Source organism: Tauraco erythrolophus, chromosome 1, assembly GCF_009769465.1.
Source record: "Tauraco erythrolophus isolate bTauEry1 chromosome 1, bTauEry1.pri, whole genome shotgun sequence".
NCBI classification, from domain to species: Eukaryota; Metazoa; Chordata; class Aves; order Musophagiformes; family Musophagidae; genus Tauraco; species Tauraco erythrolophus.
In genome coordinates, this window is record NC_141465.1 from 108,614,749 (window position 1) to 108,642,494 (window position 27,746).

Genomic DNA, 27,746 nt, shown 5'->3' on the forward strand with positions numbered 1-27,746 from the left:
AGTACTTAGCACAATATACATCCAAACCGATGGCACAGCAAGACAGTTCAGATGAAGCGATCATAGAGGTGGCAAGTACACTGTGCATCTTCTTCTAAACTTGGGCCTGTGAAAACCTCATGAAGTTCAACAAGGCCAAGTGCAAGGTCCTGCATGTGAGTCAGGGCAATCCCAAGCACAAGTACAGGCTGAGTGGAGAATGGATGGAGAGCAGCACAGAGGAAAAGGACTTGGGAGTGCTGGTGGATGAAAAAGCTCAACATGAGCCGGCAATGTGTGCTGGCAGCCCAGAAAGCCAACCATATCCTGGGCTGTATCAAAAGAAGTGTGTCCGGCAGGTCGAGGGAGGTGATTTTGCCCCACTACTCTGCTCTCATGAGACCCCACCTGGAATACTGCATTCAGCTCTGGAGTTCCCAACACAAGAAGGACATGGAGCTTTTGGAGCAAGTCCAGAGGAGGGCCACGAAGATGATCCAAGGGCTGGAACACCTCTGCTGTGAAGACAGGCTGAGGGAGTTGGGGCTGCTCAGCCTGGAGAAGAAAAGGCTCCGAGGTGATCTTATAGCAGCCTTCCAGTACTTAAAGGGGGCCTACAGGAAAGCTGGAGAGAGACTTTTTATACATATATATATATATATACTATATATACAAGGGTATATAGTGATAAGGTGCAATGGCTTTAAACTGGCAGAGGGGAATTTTAGATTAGATATAAGGAAGAAATTTTTCACTCAGAGGGTGGTGAGGCAGTGGAACAGGTTGCCCAGAGAAGCTGTGGATGCACCATCCCTGGAAGTGTTCAAGGCCAGGTTGGATGAGGTGTTGAGCAATCTGTTGTAGTGGAAGGTGTCCCTGTCCATGTCAGTGGTCTTGGAAGTAGATGATCTTTGAGGTCCCTTCCAACCCTAACCATTCTATGATTTTGTGATCATGTGGTCCAGCCCCGTCGCCTTGATGGCCTTTTACTAGGTTCACTTCAGTCAGTTAATATCTCTTTTTTGGGGGGATTGCAAAACTGGACCAGCTAATGAAGTTATTTATTTAAACATCAGGAGGGCCTCTTCTTGTCAGGACTGCCTGACTCTTGCCATAACAGGACCTTTTACTCAGTTACTTGTAGATTTACCAGGTTTTAAATATTTAAGATTAGCATTTTTTGTGTAGGTGATTTTATTTTATTCTTTGGTTGTTGGTGGTGTTGGCTGATATATGTCTTTGTGGGTTTAAGATTTGACCTAGAATGGTGTTGCCATTTCCAAAACTGAGGTCAAAGAAAAGTGTCTTGTTTTGATTATGAAAAAAAGTCAGGACACTTTTTCTTTGGGAAAACACTTTCAATAATACCATGACCTCCAGTTAAATGCGGGTAGCCACATGTATTTTTTGCTATTCAAGGAAAAATCTATCCTAAATTTGAAAAGCCTTTTTAAATGTGTCTTCCATCTAAAATGGAGCTACAGGCTGTGCTTCGGTTTGTGTATCCCATCCATAGTGTCAAACCAGCCATAATCAGTGTCTTCTATTCACAGTGGCAGAGATGTGATCTCTGGACAAGTATACCCCTGCACTTAGCAAACCTGGAAGCTTTTACTTTAATCTGTATTCAAATCCTTCCCCTAAGTATTCAGGATCAGCTGCAATTTAGGCTATATGGAACAGTGCTCTGCCTATCTTTAAGGGCGTTTTACAGTGTTTAAATAGAGTACAAAAAATGAAGGGATTTCTCTTCCTTAATGATAACTATCTGAGTGTTCATTTTACATACACTTTTATTAGCTATAGAAAACTTCCCTCCCACAGGCAATGCTTTAGAGCTGCAAACAAGGACATTGCTTTTACAAGATAATATAAAATAATCATATAGAGACAAGTATTCAGTGCAACCAGATGTTTTCTTGCAGTCACAGTATTTTGCTGATGGAAGCAGGTTTTGGCAGGATCCTGAAATACTCTTCGGAGTTCAGTCCTGTTTTCAATTGAGTACCATTGCATTTGCTCCTCTAGCATTCAAATATTTCACATTTTAGCATTACAATCATATAGCTTGAGGATAAAGAAAATACAAGAGGCCTGCAGTGCGTCTGCAAAGCCTAACTTTGATGTCTTTGCTTCCTAGTAGGGGCCCTTAGTAAGGAGGCTAAAGATACTGGTTGGGTTTTTTGTCTTCTTTAATTCCCTCTCCTTAAGTTTCCCTTTCTCCCATTTTTAGCAGGAGTGGTGAATGTTTCACCTCCATGCTCTTATTCCTGCCCTAGTATTCCCCTGGGATAGAGGTTCAGTCTGCCCTCAGGTTGAGAAAAAGCAGGTTTCCTGCTCTCTGTGTAAGAATTTTAGTGATAAAGCTGCAGTGCCAAACATTCACACTACTCTTGGGGGATATAGTTTAAGCATTTCAGGAAAGGAAGATGTTTTGGATGCCTGAACTGAGTCTCACGTAGATGTCTGAGTGCAGCCCTGAGATAGGCTTCTGAGTGCTGGTGAAACAGTGTGTTTGAGATTTACTCCTCTTTCCAGTTCCTGCTGTTCCTCTTGTCCAGGCTGTCTTAGCTCTCAGTATTCATAGGCTGTGGACCTCAGCTCTAGGCACTTGAAACTCAAAGTGAGCATGAAATGCAATTTATGGGGAATTTAGATCTCTTGCGTGGTGAATTTTACTTTCAGTACTCTGTACTTAATTTAGACATTGAATCACAGAATATTTCAATGACTAAACCCTTTGGTGGAACTGAGCTCCCAAATATGAAGTTCAAATCTTCAGTATTGAGATGTTCAAATCCTTACATGCCTGTTAACAGGAGACAAGGGGATGAGCAGTTTTCTACTGAATATCCACTTCTGCCCTTGCCTGGAGCTGCATGTATGATGCCAAACTGGTCTATGCAGGACTCAGAAAGCTTTTGAGCAATGCCATAAAGGCCGTTCTGTGTTTCATAGACAAGCCATGCATTCATTTATTCTGCCTGCAGGTCTTGTATCCCTTTGTGAAGCTAAGCCTCGTGGATGCTTGAAAACTTTATTTATTACTATTAACTACCTGATAAGGATATCTTCATTATATTATTCTAGCAGCACCAAGGGAATGTAGTAAGTGCTGGCAAAGATAAGGAACATGCAGATGTTTGGAGATATAACAATTTAATGAATATTAGATTGCAGTACTGTACACATTGGATACATATTACTTTATAAATTAAGGCTGTCTATAGTAATAGTTAGGATATAATCTTTGCTCCTTATCCTATCCACAATATTTTTGTGAAAGCAAGAGACTATTTTCTGTATGAAGTCAATTTTGATAAATACATGCCACAAACAGTTTCAGTGAAGCCGTGGAGATGGTAGGAAAATGATTAAAATCATGCATGCTCCACTCCTTATGTAAACCTGTTGAGCTTAATAGACATTTACAAGCAGTAAATGAGAATATATTTTTTCTTTAAAGAGATTTATAGTCTCCTATGCAAAAGCACCTGAGAGAATGGATCAATACTTTTGGCTGGCTAAATTTCTGTCTAGAACATTATTGTAGAGCAGAGTTCAAAAGCAGAAATGTGCAGAATTTCTGTACTCTTACCTCCATATTTAGGTACCCGTCCATATCCCCTTACTACTAACTGTCGTGGGTTAGGCCGCTCCGGCAACCAAACCCTACACAGTCGCTCACTCACCCACCCCCAAGGATGAGGGAGAGAATCAAAGAAGAAAAAGAAAGGAGCCCCATGGGTTGAGATAAGAACAATTTACTACTACCACTACCAATATATATATATGTATGGATATGTACAAGGATAAATATAAACAAACGAGTGATGTATGGTGTAATTGCTCACCACCCCTTGACCGAGGCCCGTCTTGTCCCGAAGCTGCAATCCCGAAACAGATAAAACCAGATACCACAATCCCGGATGAACAGGAGGCCCCGAAATAGAGAGTGAGAGAGAGAGAGAGAAAACACCCCGAGAGTCTGAAAGTGAGAGTCCTGGAAGGGCAAAAGCCCTTCTTTCCAGCTGACCCTCACTTTTATACTGGGCATGACGCTGCATGATATGGAATACTAATTGGCCAGTTTGGCCTCAATCCTAAATCCAAGTACAAATCGTAAGGAGAGTCGTGGACTCCCCATCCCGGCCATGCTCCCCCCTTATCCTGTTGTGCTCCTGCACACTGGCAAGAACATGGCAAGCTGAAAAGTCCTTGAGACCTCAGTGCCAACTACAAACATCAACTTGCTATCAACATTCTTCTCAGAGTGAGCCTCTGAGTAAAACCAAAACATGGAGCTCTTCTAGCTGCTAAAAGAATAGCTAACTCTGTCCCATCTAAAACCAGGATACTAACTCAAACATTTAGCAAGTTTGGTTGTTATGAATTAGGAAATTAAATCAAAGTAAACATCAAGAAAGCAACTCAGGTGCCTGCAAAGAGGCACTTGGTCCTGTTTTTGAAGTTTGATATACTCACAGGGAGATTGTACCTATGATAAATACCCTACAGCAAACCTGTACCTTTTTTTTTGGAATGCATGGAGTGGTCAGCTTGGATACATAGGGCGTCTAAAATGGCACTAGACGCTTTTGTTTAAGCACATGATACATTCCAAAAATATGATATCTTTCATGTTTCTCTAGATCATGAGGACTACATTGTCACCGTCTGCAGTTCACTGTTTTGGAAGGCTTAGGTGAAATGGTTTGGATGAGCATTTTTGATTAATTTGAACTTTATTACCCCACTAACCTACTCATATTGAACATAACAAGGTTACAATTTATTTATGCATACACTCCAGATCATTAAACACTTTTTCTTGGCTAATATTCCTATTCTTTACCAAAACTTTGTTTTACAGAGGCAAAAAAATAGGAGAAGAAAAAGGGCCAGTAATGTTAAGATATATGTAGTAAGGTAAATCTCCTTTAATCTTCCACTATGATAATGAGCTACAATTCATTTGCATTTCAGAACATTTTGCAAAGGAAATTCAAAAGACTGCTTAAAAAAATTTAACGGCTAATTACGTATATTTGCTTTTGGTGTTTATAGGAGTACTGTGAAAGTCAGACTTCTTGCTGTTCAAGTTATGAAAGAAAGTGTGTGGTCTAAAGATACTGGCTACTGTCTTATCTAAAGATACTTGGTTAAGGGAACAGCTGTCCCACTCATATGGAAGCCTTACTGCATAAATACTCAAGCAACCAGACAAACTGATGCTATTGAACTGGGTAGTGAAACAGAGCCATAAATATTTGAGGGGCTGTTCCATGCTGATTGTCCAAACTGTTTGCACCTGCGATTCGATAGTGGGTGAAATATATAACACCGTAATTCATAATGCCATGCCTAAACCAGTTTCATTTGCAGCTGATCACTGTTTCTTAGAAATTATACTTTTCCTTGAGCACAAGAGTAAACACACTGCTGGTACATAATCATCACTGAATGCTCTCAGCTCTGATAGAGTATAGTTCATCCAAAAAGCTTGAATGCTCCATAATCCTTATATTTTTCATTACCTTTTCACTGCACTCCAGAGGTATTACTAAACTCATCTTCATTGCTTCTGTGGGGAAAGAAATTAAATTCAACTGTACAGATAAGAAAATGAAGACAAAGAGTGAATTGAGATTAGATATTAAGTATTCTCATTGTTGAATTGCGTGCATACATAACTTAAACCAGCAATTCCCAGAGTCAGCTTGCTTGAGTATAACTGTCCTGGGAAGAGATAGCTGGGACATAAATGGTGCTTCTAGCCATGTCATTCCTAGGTCTTTGCCTGGCCTGACACAGGAGCCAGGCATTGTGCACATTTATTCCCCTTCCAAACACCCGTTTCCTGCTTCCAGGGGGAAGCAGAAGGCGTATTTTGATTTTGTGCACGTTCCTTTGAAATAGCTGTATTCTGTTCACAAAATATGCCCCAGAGATTGAGAGCCCTTGAATTGTGCCAGGATGCTTCTCTGTTCCTTTTGTTATCTTCATATATCTTCAGCAGAGATCAGTTCATCAGCCCAGGTGTAAAACAGAAGAGACATTTTGAGCCTTATCAATGCTCACTGAATTCCCTGGAACGACTTTCCTCTGCTTCAGAGAGCTTTAGATCATTAGCAGCTTGTCTCACTTCTTATGTCTGTAAAAAACTCTAGATCACATAGTAGAGCTAAGTTGAGTTTGTCAGTTAAATGGTTTCACAGTCCAGTGAAAATATGTTTTCAAAAAAACATACTAAAAGGTTGTTGTTGAACTTGGCATGCAGAGATTGACCCTGAGGAACCTCTTGCTTCCCATCACTTAATGGTAAGGAACAAAAATAGCACAGAGCAACCAACCTTTTGTGGGAAAGGTAAGGACAGAATTAGCTAGGAATCCACAAATGTTTTTAAAATCAAAAATATTTCAGGATACTGCCTTTAGTATCTTTCCTTGACAAATCTTGTTGTGCAGATGACATAACATTTTTGTGAATTTTCACAGTTGCTGGAAAATATATTTTTGTAGTTGCTCAAGATTCAGTACAAGAAAGGAATTTAGACAAGTTGTATCTAGGATTTTTTGTCTTAGAATATAATACACCTTTGAATGGATTTTGTAGGGGAGTTATTTTTTTGGTTTGTTTCTTTTCGTAGGAATGAGAGACGTTCTTTAGGACTAGATGACCTTTGAAGGTCCCTTCCAGCCCTAACCATTCTATGATTCTAATAAAATCACAAGTCTAGGTAGCTGCGAATTGTGATATGTGATATCCGTTATTCAACTCTTAAGGATTTTTAATAGACTTATGAGGCAATTGTAATGAAAGATGGTATTTTTCTAAGAAAGTTTCTTTTTTTTTTTTTTATTTCAGTGCCTTTTGTTTTTTAGTAAGAAGCATTTAAATTTCTATCCATTTTGTTAGCTTGGATAAAATATATTTTTACAATATGTAGGGTTTATTTTAGAAGAAAGAACTTTTTTCATCAATGTTCAGAAATGTGTATTGCAAAAAGAAAATATATTTTGCACACAGATTCCATTTTTTTCTCTGAATTTGTTTTATTTGATATATTTTAATTCCTTTCCTGCATCAGGCAAGGACTTCAGTCAAATGGTTGTATTTATCAGCTTGCATGTATAAGACTTCACAGTGCTATACAAAACCTCTCCATGGTGTCTGTCATTCGCAGGGCCTCATGTGGTCTGTGGGATTCTTGCCCTGAATTTACATCTATTTGATCCCATTAAAACCACAGGATGTTTAATTAAATTTGTTTCTATCATCTCAGCCTGTTTCAAAATATCCATGCTGGTATTTCTCTTTTACTGCTCCAGTATGTGGTTATAAACAATGCAACAATTGCTTGAAAGTCTCACCTTCAACTTTTCAATTTAAGTCCTTGATTAATGAGGTGGAAGAGCTGCATAATGTTGATAATTTCCTTTCAAGTGGCAATAAATGATTAAAGCAGGTTGATGGGGAATGGAGAGGTGAGGGTATGAGACGCAGGTGTGAAATCTACATGGTGTGGAGAGATAGGAAGGACACAGTTGGAGCAAAGAGACTACCAGAATATAGCAAAGATTATCCAGCTAAAACATTGAAATCTCTTCTGGGTGGAATTACTTCACCTAAATACAGACACCTGGAAGTTAGACATCTGTTTTAATTCAGCCTGATCCTCTATGGCTCCCTTTTCAGTCAATGGGAAGATTTAGCCACCTGCAGATGACAGGATTGTTGCCTTGGAGATGCTTCTTTCCTCCCAGGGAGGTAAAGAGAGCTTTGGGCAATGAACTTGTCCCCAGTCTGACTGTCTGAAGGCTCTTGCTTCTAGATCTACCCGTTGTATTTGGCTGATTCCTCTGAGCAGTTTTTCCCCAATACCGATGTGCAGACTGTTGATATCTGCTGATATCTCCTCTCCTTGGCTGAGACATTATCTTTCTTGCTGTGGAACACAGCTCTGACATGAGCTCTGTCAACATATGATAACATTACTGCTTTGACACATTAGTAAGCAGGCAATGCCTAAACACTAGATCTTTTTCCTTCTGTAACAATGCACCCATTAGACAGCTTTGTCACTGCTTGTCTTCTCCTCTTCTGTCATGTCATGTCATGTCATGTTTTGGAGTTGCCAAAAAGTTTCCTTAGGTAATAAAATCAGGTTGTGTCCAGCTATCCATAAGTCTTCTGAATAGAAAAGGGAAGTGTGCAAGGGCACGAGATAATACTACCCTGATCTCTGGACGTCTTTTTCTTTTTTTTAAAAAATACATAGATTTGCCTAGCTTTTTCCGAATCTGCCAATGAATGTAACAGAACAAAATTGGCATATTGGATCAGACTGTGTGAACATAAGAGCTGACTAACTTCTCCCCACCGACGTTTCCTTCTTGCGAAAAGATAGAGTTATGATCTACAACAAGATTTCAAGACCTCTGTCTACGTGACCATAAATTAATCCTAAACAGCACAACTTGGAATCCCTGAGGTTTGTTGCTCAGAATCGCTCCAGCAGAGTATTTTTTGCTGATCCCTTCCTTTGGGAGATGAAGGACTATAAACTGTTTTCAGGTGTGCAGAGTATGCATTTCACTGGACACAAAGTGATACATAAATATTCAATCCCAGTGTCCCAGTGGGAAATTTTGCAAGTTGTTTGACATGAACTTGGTTTACAGTTCCGGAGACTACTGTGTGGAGACTCTTTAATGCTATAAACATTAAAACCTCTCTGAAGAAGATACTCCACATTATTGTATAATATGGTATGATAAAACAACACAGAACATTGAGATGCATATTTCATATTATTATCTACAGCGTCTTTTTGATTACCAATAGACGTTTTAATTTTTCACAGTTAAATATTTTCTTAAAGGAATTTCTTACTTTTGTGCTCATTAAAGGGACAAAATTCACCACAAAAGAGACCAGTCTCCCACATATAGATGTTGAGATACAGTTAATTCAACATCGCTTCTCTCTACCTGCTTATCGCATGTTACTTTAGAATATTTTGAATAGATTCCATGCCTATAGAGGCCTATAGAGTCCTGCATCACCTGTCTGGCCGTAATTCACCTTGAAGCTTAGCATTTTATCTCAATAGTTGTCTCTGGTAGACTGCATGGAAAACTTTTGCCTTCTCTGAGACATGATCCCTAAGAAGTAATTCCTGGTCTATTCTTGTTTGTGCCAGCAAAATATCCCTGCTTGCTCTTCCACCACCTTTTAGGCATCATCAGGTCATAAAAGCAGCTGTTTTGTGGGCTGCAATATACCGCTCACATTTCAGACACTGCTCTGAATCACCCCTGCTTCAACTGCAGAACGGCACACAAAAATCACCATTGTGCTGCAGGAGCCTGAGGAGACCTGGCTCCAGGCTCAGAGGAGACTCGGAGCCAAAGGCTGTGTAATATGGATACAGCCCCTAAGCCTCAGTGTTAGAGAACAGTTCCTTGCTCTTTTTTATTTAATAATTCACATGTAGTCTCAGGATCTTGAAACTGGGAAGACTGCTATGGCACAGAAAACAGGCAGTTGCATTGATAGAAGATTCCCACATGAATCTTGACAGAAATCAGTATGCTCATTCATAGAATTAAATAAACTCTTTTGCAATTCATCACAGTTAAGCGTTCCTTATCAAATGTGCTTTAAAAACAGAGCAGAAATAGTTTGGAATGATTAATAAGATGAATGCTTAAGCAAGAGGCTGTAGGTTCATTAAAGTCTTCTGCCAAGATATTCTGTGATTCAAAACCAGCCAAAAACATGAACTGACACAAACACAACAGGGCTGTTCTCTCTAAGACTGTTGCTCAGCATCATATGCTTTGATAGCACTGCCTAAAACATAATAGCATTATGTACAGATTGAAAAAGAAATGCTGACTAATGCTGCTGCATTTGGTCTGTTTTGTGAAACGCCAAATTGTTTTTTGAAGCACCTCCTAGGCTTCAGAAAATGAAATGTAATTGTAAAATTCACACTAACAGAGAAATACTGACTTATTATAAAGTAGTGGAAGACAGTATATGACTATTGTAAATCTGATAATTTTGAATTCAAAGCACAACTAATCCTAACTACCAGCAAAGTTGAAGTCATTTGGCAGCTGAAATTTCTGAATACGCTTTGACATCGTAAAGTGGTGGTGGTATTGGTTCTTCTAATTTTTTTCTTGTTTCAAGACAACTTTTACATTCATTCTGCTTGTTCTTTTCAAGCAAATGATAATGTAAAACTGGAAATCCTACATTCCATCTTTGCTATGGAAAAAGGGAGACTTTAGTTCATCATTGACAACAACAATAGAAATTGTCTTCCTTATTGTGTGGGTTGCAATTGAAATAAATTAATGTGTTGGATTGACTCCTGCAGTCATAAATTTTCCAGCTGAATTATGTTTCAGTAGATAACAAGGACAGAGTTGGCAGTGGTGACTGGTTTTAAGACCCTTTTTTATACTTAGTAGCGTATGACAGGAAAAGGAATTGAAGAAAGCCAAAGAAATTGCCCTTCTACACGCAGATGATTTTTTTGTTTGTTTGTTTTACCTGCCAAATTAATTCTGGAAACATTGATGAGAAGATAAAATTTCATCTAACTAGGTGTGTAATTTAGAGCCCTTATCCACCTTCCCTTTATAATTAATATAAGGAGAATCAATCCATTGTGAGATAAGTGTCTAGAATAGTCACAGGCTTTTTTATTTAATATTCATGCTTAATGAATTATGTTCTATTTACAGGTTTTATCTGGGGTGAAATTAAACAGATGTGGGATGGTGGACTACAGGATTACATTCATGACTGGTGGAACCTCATGGATTTTGTAATGAACTCCTTGTACTTAGCAACAATCTCTTTGAAAATAGTTGCATTTTCAAAGGTAAACTTTTTTTAAAAATTTCAGCAAAATATTTAAGATAAATGAAATTAGGCTTCTTCAAACTTTCTTCTGTATTTGAAGGTTCTCAGGCTTAGCAATACAAGAGATGTATGGTGTGATCATTGAATCTTCTGCAGCTATGGCAAGATGCTAGAGCAGGATACGGGTGAACAAAACATTATGATTTATACTTTTTTCTTCTTGGCCTAGGCAATCTTTTGTTATTGGATCCTGAACAGTCATACTGACATTTTCTTAGAAAAGGAAAGTCACTGGTAATATTTAATAATGTTTGCACAAAGTTATGTTTTGTGTTAGTCTTTGCCTATTTTTCAGTAAGAAATTATTGCCCTAGGACAATTTTATGCACCATGCAAAACTTCTGGACAGGCCTAGAAGAAAAATGCTTAATCAAAATGGGGGGGGGGGGTGGGGAGCTAGAAGAAAAATGTTTACTCAAAATTATCAGGGGTAGGGGGTGGAGCTAGAGACCAAGATGTTAGTTTTGTTTTGAAAATGCAGTGCAACATGAAAATTTAAAGCTGAAGGCGATGAAATGGTCACTTGAGGCTGGGTATGTTCATTTTCTCATGCTTTTCATGGACTTTTTATGAATAGTTTTATTTTCCTACTGTTTGAACCATCTTCCAGCAAAACAGCCCTTCTTTCCAAAGCCATGAAACATGTTGCATTTTGTATGCATTCAACATGAATCCATAATATGACAGAAATTCTTCATTAAATGAAGTATTTTAATCAAAAAATGGTCTCAAGCACAAGGAAACCACATCTGAAATGAAATGAAATGAAAGCATTTCTTAGCATCTGTCATGGAGCTCTTATGATATCTAAGTAAAGATAACAAGCCCATTTTTGCTGGTCACTGTGATCAGCATTGTATTTCAGCTGTTTCAAGTTCCCTGCCACCAGCTATCCTGTATGCATGGAAGCAGAGTCTCTCCTCTGCCAAAATGCTTTTGGCTGGGAAAAGAAGAGGAGACAGCCATCAAGTACTTGGTTATAGCTCCCTATCCTCAAACAGCAGCTGTTCCTGCTGAAGCCCTGCCATAAGTGTAGCGGAACATAGGAACCTCTAATTTATAATATCTTGTGTCTATTCACAAGGGTCCACATGACAGCTGATCAGGGGCAGGGATGAGTAAAGACCTATGGTCTGTTGACACACCAGCCTCCTCCTATGACAAAAGGTTTCTGGTGTGCTGACTCTCTGGCTGCAAACCTTTGGAAATCTTCTCACTCAAAGAAATTTGGAGGTGTTGCCTGGAAGAGCAAGATACTCGAACGTGTGAGCAGAGCTGTCATTTAAAGCTGATGAAATGCCATTTTACACACAAGGATGCCTTATCATAAAGTGACTGGAAAATAAATAGTCATTTCATTGTCCCATATAACAAAGCGAGCAGTTCATTGAAAATGCATGTTTCCAAAGCATTGGAAGTGGCCAATTATTCACTTTAGAATAATATTAATTAGAAGACATTATAATCCTTTCATCTCCCAGACAGCTTCTGCTTACGGTAATCAGATTCCAAGGTGACAGTATCTGGGATAATATGCATCCATTACTCTCCAAATAAGTGCTTGCATGCCAATCATAATCAACACAGTGCATAAAGCACTATCTTTGGCTCTGCGGCTATTATTTTTTTACTGAATGTGCAATGTTGCACCCAAATACCCTTTTCTTCCTTAAAAGAGCCTCAGTTATGGTAGACAATTGAAACACATGATGATGTAATGAACAGAGTAACTTAATACCCAGCCACACTTCCTTCAAATACCTACAACAGAATTCCTCATCTCTATGTCACATGGGATTGAGAGGATGCCAAATGTAACCAGTATGTTTTGATGCAAAGCTTTCATTTTCATTTCCTAAACCTTGCAAGGCAAGTTTTTCTAAAACACAGCTTTTCGGTATTTATCGAATCAAATCTATAAGCCCTGCTCTTAGATGCATTCTGCCTTCTATGAATCAGCTCAAGCCACCTAAGAAAGCACTTTAACCAGCTCTCTTGAATAAAATTAGGAAAGTGCCCACATACTACTCTTCTGTGTGATAGATGTTCCCAGAGAAAAACGTAGTGTTTATTGCCCATTCGAGGCTCTCCGACTGACACAGTAGTTAAGCAGATGGATATTAACACAGAGTTAAGCAGCTGATGGGATGGTGTAAAATACACCAGAGAGTGTAGTTTCAGGATGAGAGAACTTCTAAGATAACTCAGAGTTATCTGTTTCTCTGTCAGTATTCAAATAAAATGAGTACTTTGCATATTTTTCAAAGGGCTATGCTTTTTGCCTCTGATTATATATCAACATATGAAGTCTTTTTAAATTACCCAGTATATCCAGTGAAAACGCTCTCTCTCTAATAAATACTGTGATTATAAATAGTGCATTGTCACATGTTTTATGAGAGTACAAGATGACTGATTTTAAGCAACACATCTGTTTTGATGGAGGATTATAAATATAAATAGAAATTGTCGTGCAGTAAGAAAAATATTCTTTTTATGTTTTTGGAAGATAATTTCTTTTGTGCTGATGCATAAAGTTAGGAGCAGTGCCAACTTATGTGCAGACCTCACTTTATCTTAAGTATTTGTTAAACCTGAGCATTGGACTTAGTACTGCTTGCTTCCAATTCTGCTAGAGACTGCATGCAAGTTCATGTTACTGATTATGTGTCTCAGCCGCTGACGTGAAAAGCTAGAAGGGAATCAAGTTCCTATTCAAGGCAAGAACTCTGAAAAGTAACTGAAAATACATTATTTGTCTCACTATTTACTGGCTTAATGATCACTGTGTCAGATCTGCTCTGTTCAGTAGTAAATAAGATTGTATTTCTCTTCTACCACCAGTTCTGCAGACTCTGACATCGTCTTGTATGTTTGCATTGTAAAATGGTTTTGATTGATGTTTCAGCAGATTCACAGACCAAATGTCCATTTACATAGGACTATTAACCCTCCTCCCCCTCAAAAAATTACAGACTTGATTCTTCAGTGTAATTACTGTTTTAAAGCTCTTTGCTAGACCATTCCCCCACCCTCTTCCTACTGCTGCTCTGAAATTCGGCATAATGAATATGAAGATTAGGACATATATTTGGAAACAAGAAGAGTTCATATTCACATATGACCTTTGAGGAAAGAATTTAAAGGTTTTTTCCTGAAATGGACATTATTTAACCTTTTTTTTTTTTGGTTATCAGAAACAAGGGGTCACATTTGACCAAGGTCCAACAGCCCATTAAGCATTCAGGTAGACTGATCTACATGTCTATTTGATCTCCCTTGGTGCTTTCACGAGATCTAGAGTTCATGACTTTAGTTTTCGTGGGAAAACAGTGATCACTCAGCTTTTTTTCTCACAAATGGTTCTGATACTAGATTTGCAATTTAATTTCTTTGAGTAAGGATCAAAAATTATTATCTTGTATTCCCTGGGTGGCATTGCACAATCATCATATATTTGCCTTGAAACTCTACTGTTTATATCCTGCTCGATTTGTTATCTAGGCTTCTCTAATTTTCCATTGATATATCACGTACATTTCCTTCAACAAGTATCAACAAGCTCTGTATTGCTATATATGCTCTTACCATTTTCCATTCCCTGGAACAATAACCATTTACTTATTCTATATAGAACAGAAGAACATCAAGAAGCATGAGTGAGAGAACAAATATTTCAGTTCTGCATGTTTTGGGTTGTTTTGCCCTAAAATACAGTTTTTCTTTTTTCACATTTTCACTGTTTCTGGTTGGATGCAACTGTGCACACCTGATTGTTTTAATTTGATTCTTCCTGTCTTACTATATGATATGCTATCCTTATTCAGTGTCCTGTAGTTCCACGTTTTTCTCAGAAGGCTATTTCAGTAGATTTCCACACCCCCCCCCACCCCCCCCCACCCCGGACTTGGTTAACTTCCTTGGAATCTGCAACTACTTGCCTTCACCTACTAAAATATGTCTGCAGCTGGATGCTTTAGACTCTCTACCAAAAACTCCTTCTCTTCCTAGTTTCAAATATTTTCTTTAAATGTTTTGAGTAATATATTTTACCTTATTCCCCCAACAGACTTCGTGTACTTTTCCCTAATCTGAACATCTACTGTACTGTTCAGCACCTAATCTTTCATTGTACTGACACTTGTTCCTAGTTATTTAATAGGTGCAAGTTTTCACGTATCAGGGTTGTAAAGTGTCATCAAAATTCACAGTAGTATACTGTACAATATTATTGAAAGAAAGACATTATAGAAAATGTTTTGAGGAGTCCTGACCTCTCTTTTCTCAATAAACATTGAAAATTTGCTCTTCTTCATTTTCTTCTTGCTTTAATCTCTTAGCTGATGTCTCTGGTAACTCAGTTCTGTTTTCTACTACCTGTTACTTCATCATCAATCTTGAATTAATCAGAATTGTACTGAATGGCAATAGTGGATGAGGCAGACTAGCATCTCTCTTGGAGCTACAATGTCAAATACAGTAAGACTTGATTTTACAGCATGATCATTACGAGAGAGGATAGTCTAATGAGGAGAGTACTGACCTATGACTCCAGCAGGTTTGGATTTAATTCCTTTACTCTGTAGAAGACAAAGATCACTGATGGGTGAAATGTAAGGCTGACATTCTTAACTCTTCAATGGACTACTATTCTCCAGCTTTGCAATTCTCATCCTCAAATCCCCAGGACTGTCAGATGGCTACGGCTGCTTGTATATGAGTAAATAATACTGTGCCAGGGATTGCTGTCCAAAAAAAAAAATGCCCATTTCCCATCCGCAATTTTAATAATAGAATCATAGAATGGTTTGGGCTTGAAGGGACCTTTAAAGGTCATCTAGTCCAACCCCCCTACAGTAAGCAGGAACATCAGAGGATTGGTTGCTTAGAGCCCTGTCCAACCTGACCTTGAATGTTTCCAGGAATGGGGCATCTACCAACCTATCTGGGAAACCTTTTCCAGTGTTTCACCACGCTCATTGCAAAAAATTTCTTCCTTATATCTAGTCTGAATCTACCCTCTTTTAGTTTAAAATCTTTACCCCTTATCTATGGCTACAGGCCCTGCTAAAAAAGTCTGTCCTTATCTTTCTTATAAGCCCCCTTTAAGTATTGAAAGGCTGCAATAAGATCTTTGAAGACTTCTCCAGTCTCAACTCTCTCAGCCTGTCCTCATAGGAGAGGTGTTCCAGCCCTCTGATCATTTTTGTGGCTCTCCTCTGGACCTGCTCCAACAGGTCCATGTCTTTCCTGTGCTGAGGACTCCAGATCTGGATGCAGTATTCTAGGTGGGGTCTCACCAGAGTGGATTAGAGGGGGAGAATCACCTCCCTTGACCTGCTGGCCACACTTCTTTTGATGCATCCCAGGATACGGTTAGATTTCTGGGATGAGAGTGCTCATTGCTGGCTCATGTGCAGCTTTTCATCCACCAGTTCCCTCAAGTCCTTCTCCTCATGGCTTCACTCAATTCCTTCATCCCCCAACCTGTATTGATTCCAGGGATGCCCTGAGCCAGGTGCAGGACCTTGCACTTGGACTTGTTGAACTTCATGGGGTTCACAGGGGCCCACTTATCAAGTTTGTTCAGGTCCATCTGAATGGCATCTCGTCCCTCAGGTGTGTCAACTGCATCACTCAGCTTGATGTCATCTGCAAATTTGCTGAGGGTGCACTTGATCCCACCGTCTACGTCATTGATGAAGATATTAAACAGTACTGGTCGCAATATGGACCCACAGGGGACATCATCTGTCACTGATCTTCATCTGGACATTAAGCTGTTGACCGCTACCCTCTGGATGTGACCATCTAGCCAATTCCTATCCACTGAATAGTCCACCCATCAAATCCATATCTCTGTCCACTGATGTAGTCACTCCATCATAGAAGGCCACTAGGTTGGTCAGGAAAGACCTGCCCTTGGTGAAGCCATGCTGACTGTCTTGAATCACCTCCTGTTCTCCATGTGCCTTAGCATAGCTTCTAGGAGGATTCGTTCCATGATCTTCCCAGGCACAAAGCTGAGCTTGACAGGTTGGTAGTTCCCAGGGCCCTCCTTTCTACCTTTTTTGAAAAATGGATAAAATGTTTCCCTTTTTCCAGTCACCAAGGACTTCACCTGACTGCCATGACTTTTCAGATATCATGGAGAGTGGCTTGGCAACTACATCAGCCAATTACCTTAAGACTCTGGGATGCATCTCCTCAGGTCCCATAGACTTATGTGTATTCAAATTCCTCAGGTGATCTCAAACCACCTTGAGAGCAGTCAGCTTCTTTGAGGGTGAGAGCGGTGTGGGCATGTTGTGATACCTGGCTGTGTTGTTTAATCTGGCCCCAATGACATGGAAGAGTCCCTTTACGTACTGCTGAAGGCATGCTCAGCCACTCTGGAGGATGCACCTGGGTGGCCTAGAGTAGGTAAATACTGACCACACCATTGTCCCTGTTTGAAATCTGCTTCATATTATATTATCTCATGGTTATAGAGTGCTTTGTAGCATAGATTCTGTCCTCTGATATGTTCTGTAAAACAGATTAATGAGACCCAATAAATAATAATGAGTCTGCCACAGTAGTTAAGCCTCAGTTCAAAGTAACATCTTTCGTCTTCAAGAAATTTTTTAGTAGAGATGGAACAGTAAAATGTCATAGTTCCTGGGATCAGACTCTTTGATAATGAGACACACAAGCAGTTTGCCATGGTTCATTAATAAACAGCTTTTTCATCATTGCTCTAGTGTTAGTGATTAAGCGATATACTTATTCCTTGATTAAATGTTTTCTTCTTACTTGCCAAAGTTCTTGTGAGTTTCTATTCATTGTTATTGTATTTGCACAGTTCTTCAAAGAATTAATTTACCTGATTTTACAGCTGAAGGTTTCTGTAATTCTAAAACCCAGGTGTTCAAAAACCATTTCTTTTACTCTCAGTCATAATTGTTAGACTTGCTTTTGCTACTGTGAAAATTATAACCAAATGCAAAACACAGGCAAAAAACTAGACAGCATAGACTATCCTGCAGATAAAAATGAAGGACAAGCACATGGCTACCGCTGATTTTTTGTTTTGTTAAAGGAAAAAACTCTCCTGGAGAGATGTTGCTTTCCAAAAGATGTTTAGTTTTATTGTGCAAATTAATTGAACATCTTATAAAGAAACTGACATACTTGTTTATGCATAAAAATAGAGGAATAATTTCTTCCATTCTGCTTGTTTTCAGTATAGTGGGTTAGTTCCACGGGAGAGCTGGGACATGTGGCATCCAACCCTGGTGGCTGAGGCCCTGTTTGCAATCGCAAACATCTTTAGCTCCCTACGCTTGATCTCATTATTCACTGCAAATTCTCACCTGGGACCTCTGCAGATATCTCTAGGAAGAATGTTGCTGGACATTTTGAAGTTTCTCTTCATATACTGCCTTGTGCTGCTAGCTTTTGCAAATGGATTGAACCAGCTGTACTTCTACTATGAGACAAATGAACCCGGCAACTGCAAAGGAATAAGATGTGAAAAGCAGAATAATGCATTTTCAACGTAAGTGGCTGATCTATTTCTATCCTCCCCCTCTGCTCCCAATATTTTCATCACTTAGATGTTGTTTACAGGAAAGAGGTTGTTTGTTTTCTGTTGGTTTTACAGTGCTATCCTGACAGACACATCTCAAGTTACCCTAGTAAAACAGAAAAATATTAACATTACGTCACTCTGTAATAATGTTTATCCCATACCACAGTGAAGTCTGTACAATTCAAGATATCTCAAAAGACAAAAAGATGAAATAAAGAGGAAGGGGAGATAATATGATGTTAGAAAGTACATATTTAGAATTCAGGGAAAAAAAAGGTCACCAGATCAGTGCTTGCTTATCCAGGCAGCTGTTTTTCTATATTTCTTCCGTGTCTACTTGTGGGCATTAAATAAGTTTGGTGTTTTAAAATGTGAAGATTTCTTCTAAGTGTTATAAACTGAGACAGGAAAATACATTTGGTCCAGGCTTCTACTGACCCTGAGTCTACTCCACACAATCAAGTACTATATTCTAATCTCTGTTTTAAAGTTTATTTATTTTTCTTTTACTTAAAAATCAATTTTAATTTGTTCTGTTCTATAATTCATCTATAGTACCAAAATACTACCGAACAAAAAATAATTCTCTCTCTTCCTTCAACTTCCAATCTGAATCAAACTCCTGCTATAAGTACCTGTTCCTATTACATTCTATGAATCATATCTAGGGTGTTTTAAAAATATATTTATTACCGATGGCTTCCTTCTCAAAGTAAATAATTTTATAAAAAATAACACCTTTCATATCATCTTAATCAAATAACTTTGCTCAGGCATAGCATATTTATCTTGCATATTAATAACATCGTATGCAGCTCTAAACTTTGTGTGATCTCAACTGAAAAGCACAGGGAAGTTTTTTGGAGCTGAATATTAACGGAAGCAATGTTATTCATCTAGGAAATGATGGAGACTACTAGTACTAGTGCAGAAGATGGTGTCAAGGCAAACTGCAATGCCTTATGAGTCTTTTCTGCTACCGTGAGCGGGGGAGAATAGTGGTGGTTCAGTTTGTGCTCAGACAAGTGTAAACCATACAAGAGATTCCAAAGCAGTACTTTACCTCTCATATACACTGTTTTACAGGAGCAGAGAATCAGGACCTAGAGTTTCTATAAATAAAAGCATACTGTTCTCTCAGGTATCTCTGTAGGGCAGCACTGTACTGGGTTGCATGACAAAGTTACTTTTCAAGGATGATACCGCATGGTGAGAAAGAGGCTGAAGGGTTAAGTTTTGCCCAGCTCTGGACAGTGGGTCCCAGCTGCAAGACCAACCAAGGTGGTACAAGTCGCTGCAGTTCAACAGCCTCCCTGCTCTGGGTGCAACAGAGACAGTGCTGGTCGCCCACACAACCTGGTAACCTGTCCAGGTGTCAGGGTGAAGGAGCAGGAGAGAGGCCGTGGGAAAAACTGACTCCCATTAATCTCAAGATACGGGACCAGACAAGCAGGAAATCATGCCTCAAACTTTTCAGGAGCCACTAGGCTGATCAGGGCCCGTGCTTATGGCACATGAACATTGTACAAAAGTGAAATTATGTCAAGCTATCTAATGGCAGAGGATTTTTTTAAAGTTGGTTATTGCTTTTTAGCTTCCTAACTGTTGTCCCAAACATCTCTAAGGGAATATCATATCATTTAGTTATAAAAGCACAAGTTTCATTTGAGAGCAGCATTTTTGTCTTTCTAATGTCTCCACTCTTTGCAAAACAAAACATATGCTAATGATAATAATGTCCTTCTAATTATACAATTCCTTTTATCTCAATGGCTCTCAACACAAACTACAAGTTGCATAAACTGACAACACCAAATAGGTAAGAGGATACCATAATTGTTTTGACATCTTGGTGAAACACAATCATTGAGTTACTTTTGGATCTTTGTTCTGCCCTCTACAGTCAAGACAAAAGGTCAAAATACTCCCAAGGCAGGTGTCCAAAATAAAAACGTTATTTATCCCTCAGAAGTTTGAACAAAATCAGCCGTTTACTTGCAGGCTTATTTATGGATTCAGTATGGTATATCTAGAGCCTCAGATTTGAAACATCAAGCCTTTGTTTCCCTAGAAAAATATTCCGTGTATGTTGCCTATATTGTAATAAGTATCATTCGTCTCAATCAAGTGAAGGACTTCTGTGTGTTTAGGGAAAAAATGAACAATCATCTGAAAAGTACATGTATTGTTATTCTACAACTATTCCTTTTGGATTTTGTTTTTCAGATTATTTGAAACGCTGCAGTCATTATTCTGGTCTATATTTGGACTCATCAATCTCTATGTGACCAATGTGAAAGCAAGGCATGAATTTACTGAATTTGTTGGGGCCACCATGTTTGGTACCTACAATGTTATCTCTCTGGTTGTTCTACTCAACATGCTAATAGCCATGATGAATAATTCTTACCAGCTTATTGCTGTAAGTTGTTCCTTATCCTTACATCATTTATAATATATACCTGATCTCTGTTCCTACATCCCATTTTCCTGGCAGTAAATCTTTATTACAGACAGAATATTGGGACAAATTCTCTGGTTTGTTCTAATTCTCTTGCACTGTTGTGGAAGGACACAGAAACCAGACACCAGCTGGTTTGGGCAGAGGGGAGTTTTCTCACAATTCTGAATGGGGAAGAGGCAGCCCTGCTGCAGAAGACAGCTTGTGGGTTGAGAAGGATGTCCTGAAGCTGCTGGGAAGTGACATGGGCTACAGCCCTGCCCAAGCTGCACTGCACAGGACCTTTCGTGCCAAAGATTGTTCTGTCTCTACTTTATTTTTAATACATTGTATTTATTAACCTTTAGAAGGCTGGGTTTTTTTTATATGGTGTGATATACAGTTAATAGAAATTGGACACTCATGTTTCATGAACAGTTTTGGACCTATTAGCGATTCAAACAAAAGGTCATGATTTCTCATTCAGCAGTGTCCTGTTTTCTCCTTTGATGAAAACTCTCTTTATCCCTATCAGAGCTATTAGCTTGTTTTTATTTCTCAACTCTCTGTTAAGGAGACTAATGAAAAAAAACTCTGATTCATCATACAATAATTCAAATATGATCATGCAGAAAGCAAACAAATAATAGAAGGCTTCACAGTTTTAAGATTTTAAAACGTGCATTTTTCCTAATCTGGAAATTACAAGTTTTTCCACAAAAGAAATACTGACTACATGTGTTAATATAATAGTAGTTGGCAACATCAGGTACACAATATCACAACTTGCTAGCGTTCATCAAAACTCAGACTGGAGTAGAATACTTTTCCTACAACAGCTTCTAAAGTACTATGTTGATTACTGTGCATCTTGTTAAATATTAAAGGCTTGGGCTAGACCTGTAGTTAAAGTTATCGGCTACTATGCTTGTTGTACAAACGTAATATTAGCGATTTAAACTTCTTGTTCAGCTGCTAGGATTTAGCAATCTTCCTATGAACTTTACTGGTGTATTTTTTTCCCAAACCTCTCAAAATTATACAATATTATTTAGAATCCAAAAGAAATAACATTTAAAATTAAAATAAGAAACCCCACCCCACAACCTATTCCAAATATATAATTCTGAAGTAGGAGGGAAAAAAATGATACTTGGCTCAACAGTGTTAAGTAGCGTCATGATTTGTTGGATAACCTATTTGTGAGTTTCTGGGGCTGGCAATTACTAAGAGAGTGCATGAGACTTACAGACTTGTTGAAGCTGCTACACATCAGAGTAATTAGAGTGATCTATGTAGAATAATGATGAGCTGCTATTATAACAAAACATCTCTTCCAGAAATGTAGCATTTTTCTGCTTGCAATTATCCTTTATTGTTTGAGAGACTTTTAATTATTTAAAAGCCTGTAGCAAGGAAAGAAAGGTTGAAAGTGGATGTGTACTGTACATATTCAACATCTCTTTACTGAAGTAAAGCTGCTTAGTTTTGCTTTGTGTTAAAGACATTCTGTCAAAAGAAGATGCCAGTATTTTAAAAGGAAAGTTCATTAGTGTTTCAGAGTTGTTCTAATTTTAGGTTTTCAGATTTTCGTAGAGGTTTATTTCACCTCCTTAATTACAGCAACATCTGTGCTGGTGTTGTGTTTTTTCTGTGCAGGATCATGCAGATATTGAGTGGAAGTTTGCTCGAACAAAACTCTGGATGAGTTACTTTGAAGAAGGAGGAACTCTGCCCACTCCTTTCAATGTCATACCAAGCCCAAAGTCTCTCTGGTATCTGATCAAATGGTTATGGAGACACCTTTGCAAGAAAAAAATTAGAAGAAAGCCTGAAAGTTTTGGAACAATAGGAGTAAGTCCTGTGTTTTACTCTGCCTGTAGTCCTCCTCTTTGCTGTATTGATGAGTCTTTCTCAGCCTTACAGAGCATCCAATCTGTCAAATAATGTATATAGGAGTCAGAGAATAATTCTAGCAGATGTTTATTTTTTACATTCATGCCAATGTATTTAACTGAAGAGAAAGCATCATCCTATTCCTGTGCAATGACAATATGAACCATGACTGTGCTCATCTACAGATAATCAAGAGATTAAAAGCAATACAAATATTAGAGATCAAATGTGTGTACTTGTTTACCAATCCCAGGGATCTGGTCAATGATCTCTAGCTCAAGTGTCACAGTTCAAGTATCATTGACATATCATGAAACACAAAATCATGTATAAAGTATTCACCATGGGATATTCTCTCTCTGTCTCTCTCTCTACATCTAATGAAATTGACCTTTGAAGGTCCCTTCCAGCCCTAACCATTCTATGATTCTGTGATTCTATGATTCTATGAAATGGGTTTACATTAAAGCATTCTTACCTAAAGCTGTTCCCACTAAAGAAAACATTTTGAAAGGTAAGAGCATTTACTTGGAATTGCTTACTTTATTTTCAGGTAGAGTTATTTCAGAATCATGCTGGTACCCTATTCTAATAGTGATGATCAGCAGTGAAATTTCTAGGAAAAAAAGAGGGGGAAAGACACACAAGGGGAACAAGAATAATCCAGCACCTGAATTCAGGAAATGCCTGTGTAATATTTCACCCACAGATTTTCTCTGGTAGCTTCAGCAGGTAAAGCAGATTTGAATTTGTCCCTCCTAGCTTTATCCAGTTGAGATACCTATCAGAAGCACATTTTTTCTGTATTGTCAGAGGAAATAGGCAACAACATAACCCACAAACAACTAAATCTCTCTAGTTATGTCTTCTGCATTTCCTGTAGCGAGCGAGTCAGTACCTCAGTAGCTAGACTGCATTTAGCCAATTCCAACATAAAGAAAACTATTGTGAATAAAATGTGGATAATGGTACTTTCTCTATACCATAAGGATTTGATGAGTATAAATGTTTTCCATTCTGTTAGAAACTCAGATAGCAAAGTGTTCGGTGAGAGTATGAGAGAGTTGTGTGTGGGTAAGGGGAAGAAGAAAGGGTTGCAGTCCTCATGCTGTTGACCCTGGTAGCAAAACATCCATTTGTTTTAAAAAAGTCAGGGGATACAATACAATTCTTTGCTGGACCATTACTCTGTAGACCTTTTCTTTGTATTTCTTCCTAGTTTCTTGAGAAGTGAGCGATAAGGATAGGCTTTCCCTACATATTTTCCTGTTGTATCCTGATATTCAGTTTAATCATCAGAGATACTTGAAGGAATAGGTTGACAGAGGTGTACAGATATATGTTAAAGAAGAAGCGTTATGTATAAAACTAATTCATAATTTGTGCGCTGATGAATGGATTTTGTCCTTTCTGTGAAAAGCTTCTAATCAGGCTTATTGCAATATTCTGATCTTGAAAGGAAAATATGCTTCACTTATCTGTCATACTAGTAGATAGGAAAGAAACGGCCAGAAAAGGAAGCTTACAAGCATGAGGATGACATTGAAACAAACCAGAGATAGTCTGCAAGAAAGAAATACTAAAAGACCCCATTAAAATTAATATTAGAAAAGCAGTGAAGAAAAAACAAACAGTGATTCAGATAGAAATAGAAGTAAAAGACATAAACTGAGCATGAATGGTGAAGAACTAGAACAATAAAACATCACTGTGTAACCTAGCAAGGAAATGAAGTAAATGCAGAGACCAACTGGAGGAAAAAATGTGAGATTTTGTTAGAAAGAGAAAAACAAGAGAATGATGTACTTGGGGGGGGGGGGGGGGAGGGGACGGGGGGGGGGACGGGAGGGAGAGTGGGCAGTGCTTCTAGGCATTTGTTAAACATTTGGTAGGGATGATTAGCTATGTAAACTGATAGAGGGATATTAAAATTCATGGAGTGATGCCAGTGTATAGCAGCTGAGAACCTAGGATTGGTTATCACACAATATCCCTGTTTGGCTGAGACAGATAGAGAGCACACTTATACATACCAGCAAAACCTTCAGGACAGTATTTTCTGTCAGACTTTCCATCCAGGATAATGATTTTTTTTTTTCATTAGTTTGCATCTCCAATTACAAGTCTGGGAGTAAACTCATTCAGGGCTCTATGGAATAATAGAGAAAGAGACAGGGCGCTCTCAGCCCTGTACTGAATGACATGGTGAGGAAGGGCGTTCAGAAATATCACCCACTGGTTCCTGTGGCTACCTCCTGCTGGGGTACACGTACACCAGCTTCTAGAAATTAGCAGCTTGGGTTTTGGAAAACCAATGCAGCAAAGGGTCAAAGGGCAGGGAGTCCATACACAGAACTGCTTGGGAATTTTTCCAAATAGAATTTTCTTTCTTTTTTCTTTTTAATGAAAAAAAATACAAAATCCTTAAGCCTCAAACTTTTCAATTAATGTATACCAATTTCAAAGAAGCTTTTGTTGGGAAAGACTTTTCAGCTTCAGGATGGAATTTCTGTTTGGAGAGAGAAGGAGCAGGTACTAAGTAAAGCGAGGAGACCCAGGTTCGCTTCTATTCGCCACTGTATATTTAATTATTTACATCAAGCAGAACAGCTCTGACAGGAGACATTTCCATGTCAAAATCATTACAATCATGGGGGGAAAGGTGCTTCCTCTTCTCTTGAGAGAACAGAAGAGGAGCTCCAAAACGGGTTAAAATGTGAGTATGCACTATGCCCTCTGATTTCTACATTAGGAAAATCTGTCCGTACCCATCAGAGTGTGAGCTACCAGCTCTCACACCAGCAGTCAAGTCTATACACAGTCTGGGTAGATGTCAACCAGATGCTGTTAACTGGATTGTCCCCAAGAGGTTAAGTCATTACTGTTGTGATCTCACAGTTTGTCCTGGGGCAATGTGCTGCTTTCTGGTTTTGAAAAACTTATTCCCATCACCCACATCTCAGACTTGGGTTCACAGAACTTCTTCAGTTGTACCAACAAACTGCATAACAAATTAAATTTAGAACCTCTATGCCCTTACAACTGAAGGGAAATGAAGAGTTTTCTCTGCCTTTTGTGTGGGGATCTCAGCTGACAGCTCTCTGACTCCAGCTCACTGGAATCTCCCCTGTAATAGCTCTGGCCTCAGAGCTGCAAGATAAGCTTTGTTGGGGCCTACTTCTTTTCCTAGGGTCCTGCATTATGAACTCTGATTCCTTCCCTATGACCAGTATTGGCGAAAAACTTTATACACTCAGTTTCAGGCTTGTTTTCTTACATTGGTTATATGGATGTATGGATGCCATGTTGTCTGGAAGCAGAACTCAGATTTCAAAATATTTTGTTCTGAAACCTCTAAATGCTAACTATCCTATTAGGAAGTTCTAATCAGCGGTGATGTACTATGGTGTTTTCCGGTAGAAAAAGCAATAATGTGCATCCAAAGGCTGAGTCAGTGCTAGAGGATACAGGACAGATGATAGACAGAATGTAGCTGGCTTGTTAAAGCCAGCATTTTTCAAGGAGCAGGCATGACATCTGCATAAGAAACCTTAGTACCAAAAGCCAGGAATCATGAGCTAGGAATGAATTAAGGATGTATTAAATGTGTCACCAACAATCCACTCTGTGTGTGTGTATATATATATATATGTACACTTCAAAGTTCATTATATGCAGGTTCAGGATAGTTTACAGCAGACACACAAGTGAAAGGATTTATGGTAGCTCATTGGAAAAAGAAAAATGTCAGTAGAAGTAAGTATGGCATGATTGCTTGGGAGGACCATCTACAGTGCTGCTCATAACAAAGCTATCATGGGAAAGAACAGGGTCTGCAAGGAAGTGAGGTGTCTTTGAAGAGAGATAATTAATCTGCTTCTCCTTGGATGTCAGTTCTGCCATCCTTTGTTGTACTGGGGCAGCTGAAGCAGTGGGTAGTGGAGTCAAGGGGAGCTTTTTCAAGGGATTGGATTTTTCTCCAAAGTGACATGCTGCCCAGCCATGCTGATGTCAGCTTCTCTAGCCACAGCTACAGCTGAAGGAAGGCCAGGATGCTTACATGTGATTTATTAGTACCTCAGCTCTGCTATTAATCAGACAGAAATCTTCTACCTTTCAGATTTCAGCACATTTTTATTTTCTGTCATTTTGACATATCCCAGGTATGCAGCATTCTCTTCAGCTATTATCACAAAGTATCTCCTACACTTAAAACTCTGAAATAACAATGTGTGCTGCTCTTATATATATATATATATATATCAGTTCTGTTAACTTTGTTAGCTCACCTTTGCAAAAGCCAGATTAGTAATGTAATTCTATTGATTAGACTGAAGTTTTCATGACTGCCGAAGGCCTTTGGGTGTCTCAAGGCTACTCTGGTTGGCCATCTGAAGTCCATTGCTATTTGAAAATAGGAGAGATGTAAGAGAAGAAACCCAATTCCCACTGGAATAAATTGTACTATTTTCCTCAAATTACATTCCACTTTATGTCTGATCAGTCACCAAGAAGTATTTTACCTATAATTTTAAGTATTTCAGAGGAGAAAATGGAAAGGATTGTCAGGGATAGCTGCAGCATTTTTTTTTTGTGCGTGTGTGCATCTGATGTTTAGATAAACAGTTACCTCTTTTCTAGCAATCCAGATTTTTATGCCATTTTTCCAAGCAATCCACATGATAATTATTGTTTGTCAGAGAAAATCTCCTTTCCCCTTCTCCTGTTCTTTGTTCTCCAAGTGGAAAATGGTGCAACTCCTAAATCAATATAAGTATTTTATATTTTCTCTGTAATGTGTGTTATTGAAAGCTGAATGAAGAAATAACACTTTCCACCTGGAATGGAAATCAATAATATGGAGTTTTTGTTGTATAGCCAAGGACCATCTCATAAGGAAACCTCTTTGTCAA

The 27,746-nt window shown here is 38.7% G+C and overlaps 1 protein-coding gene across 1 annotated transcript in view; it reads left to right on the forward strand.

The window, feature by feature from the left end:
• The window catches only part of TRPC4 (transient receptor potential cation channel subfamily C member 4), a 104,349-nt gene that overhangs the window by 68,073 nt on the left and 8,530 nt on the right, over positions 1 to 27,746 (forward strand). Inside the window, exons 4-7 of the mRNA XM_086612643.1 lie at positions 10,744 to 10,883; positions 18,151 to 18,464; positions 20,724 to 20,919; positions 22,597 to 22,791. Of these exons, the coding sequence (XP_086468769.1) occupies positions 10,744 to 10,883; positions 18,151 to 18,464; positions 20,724 to 20,919; positions 22,597 to 22,791 (845 nt within the window). The remainder of the gene's footprint in view (positions 1 to 10,743; positions 10,884 to 18,150; positions 18,465 to 20,723; positions 20,920 to 22,596; positions 22,792 to 27,746) is intronic.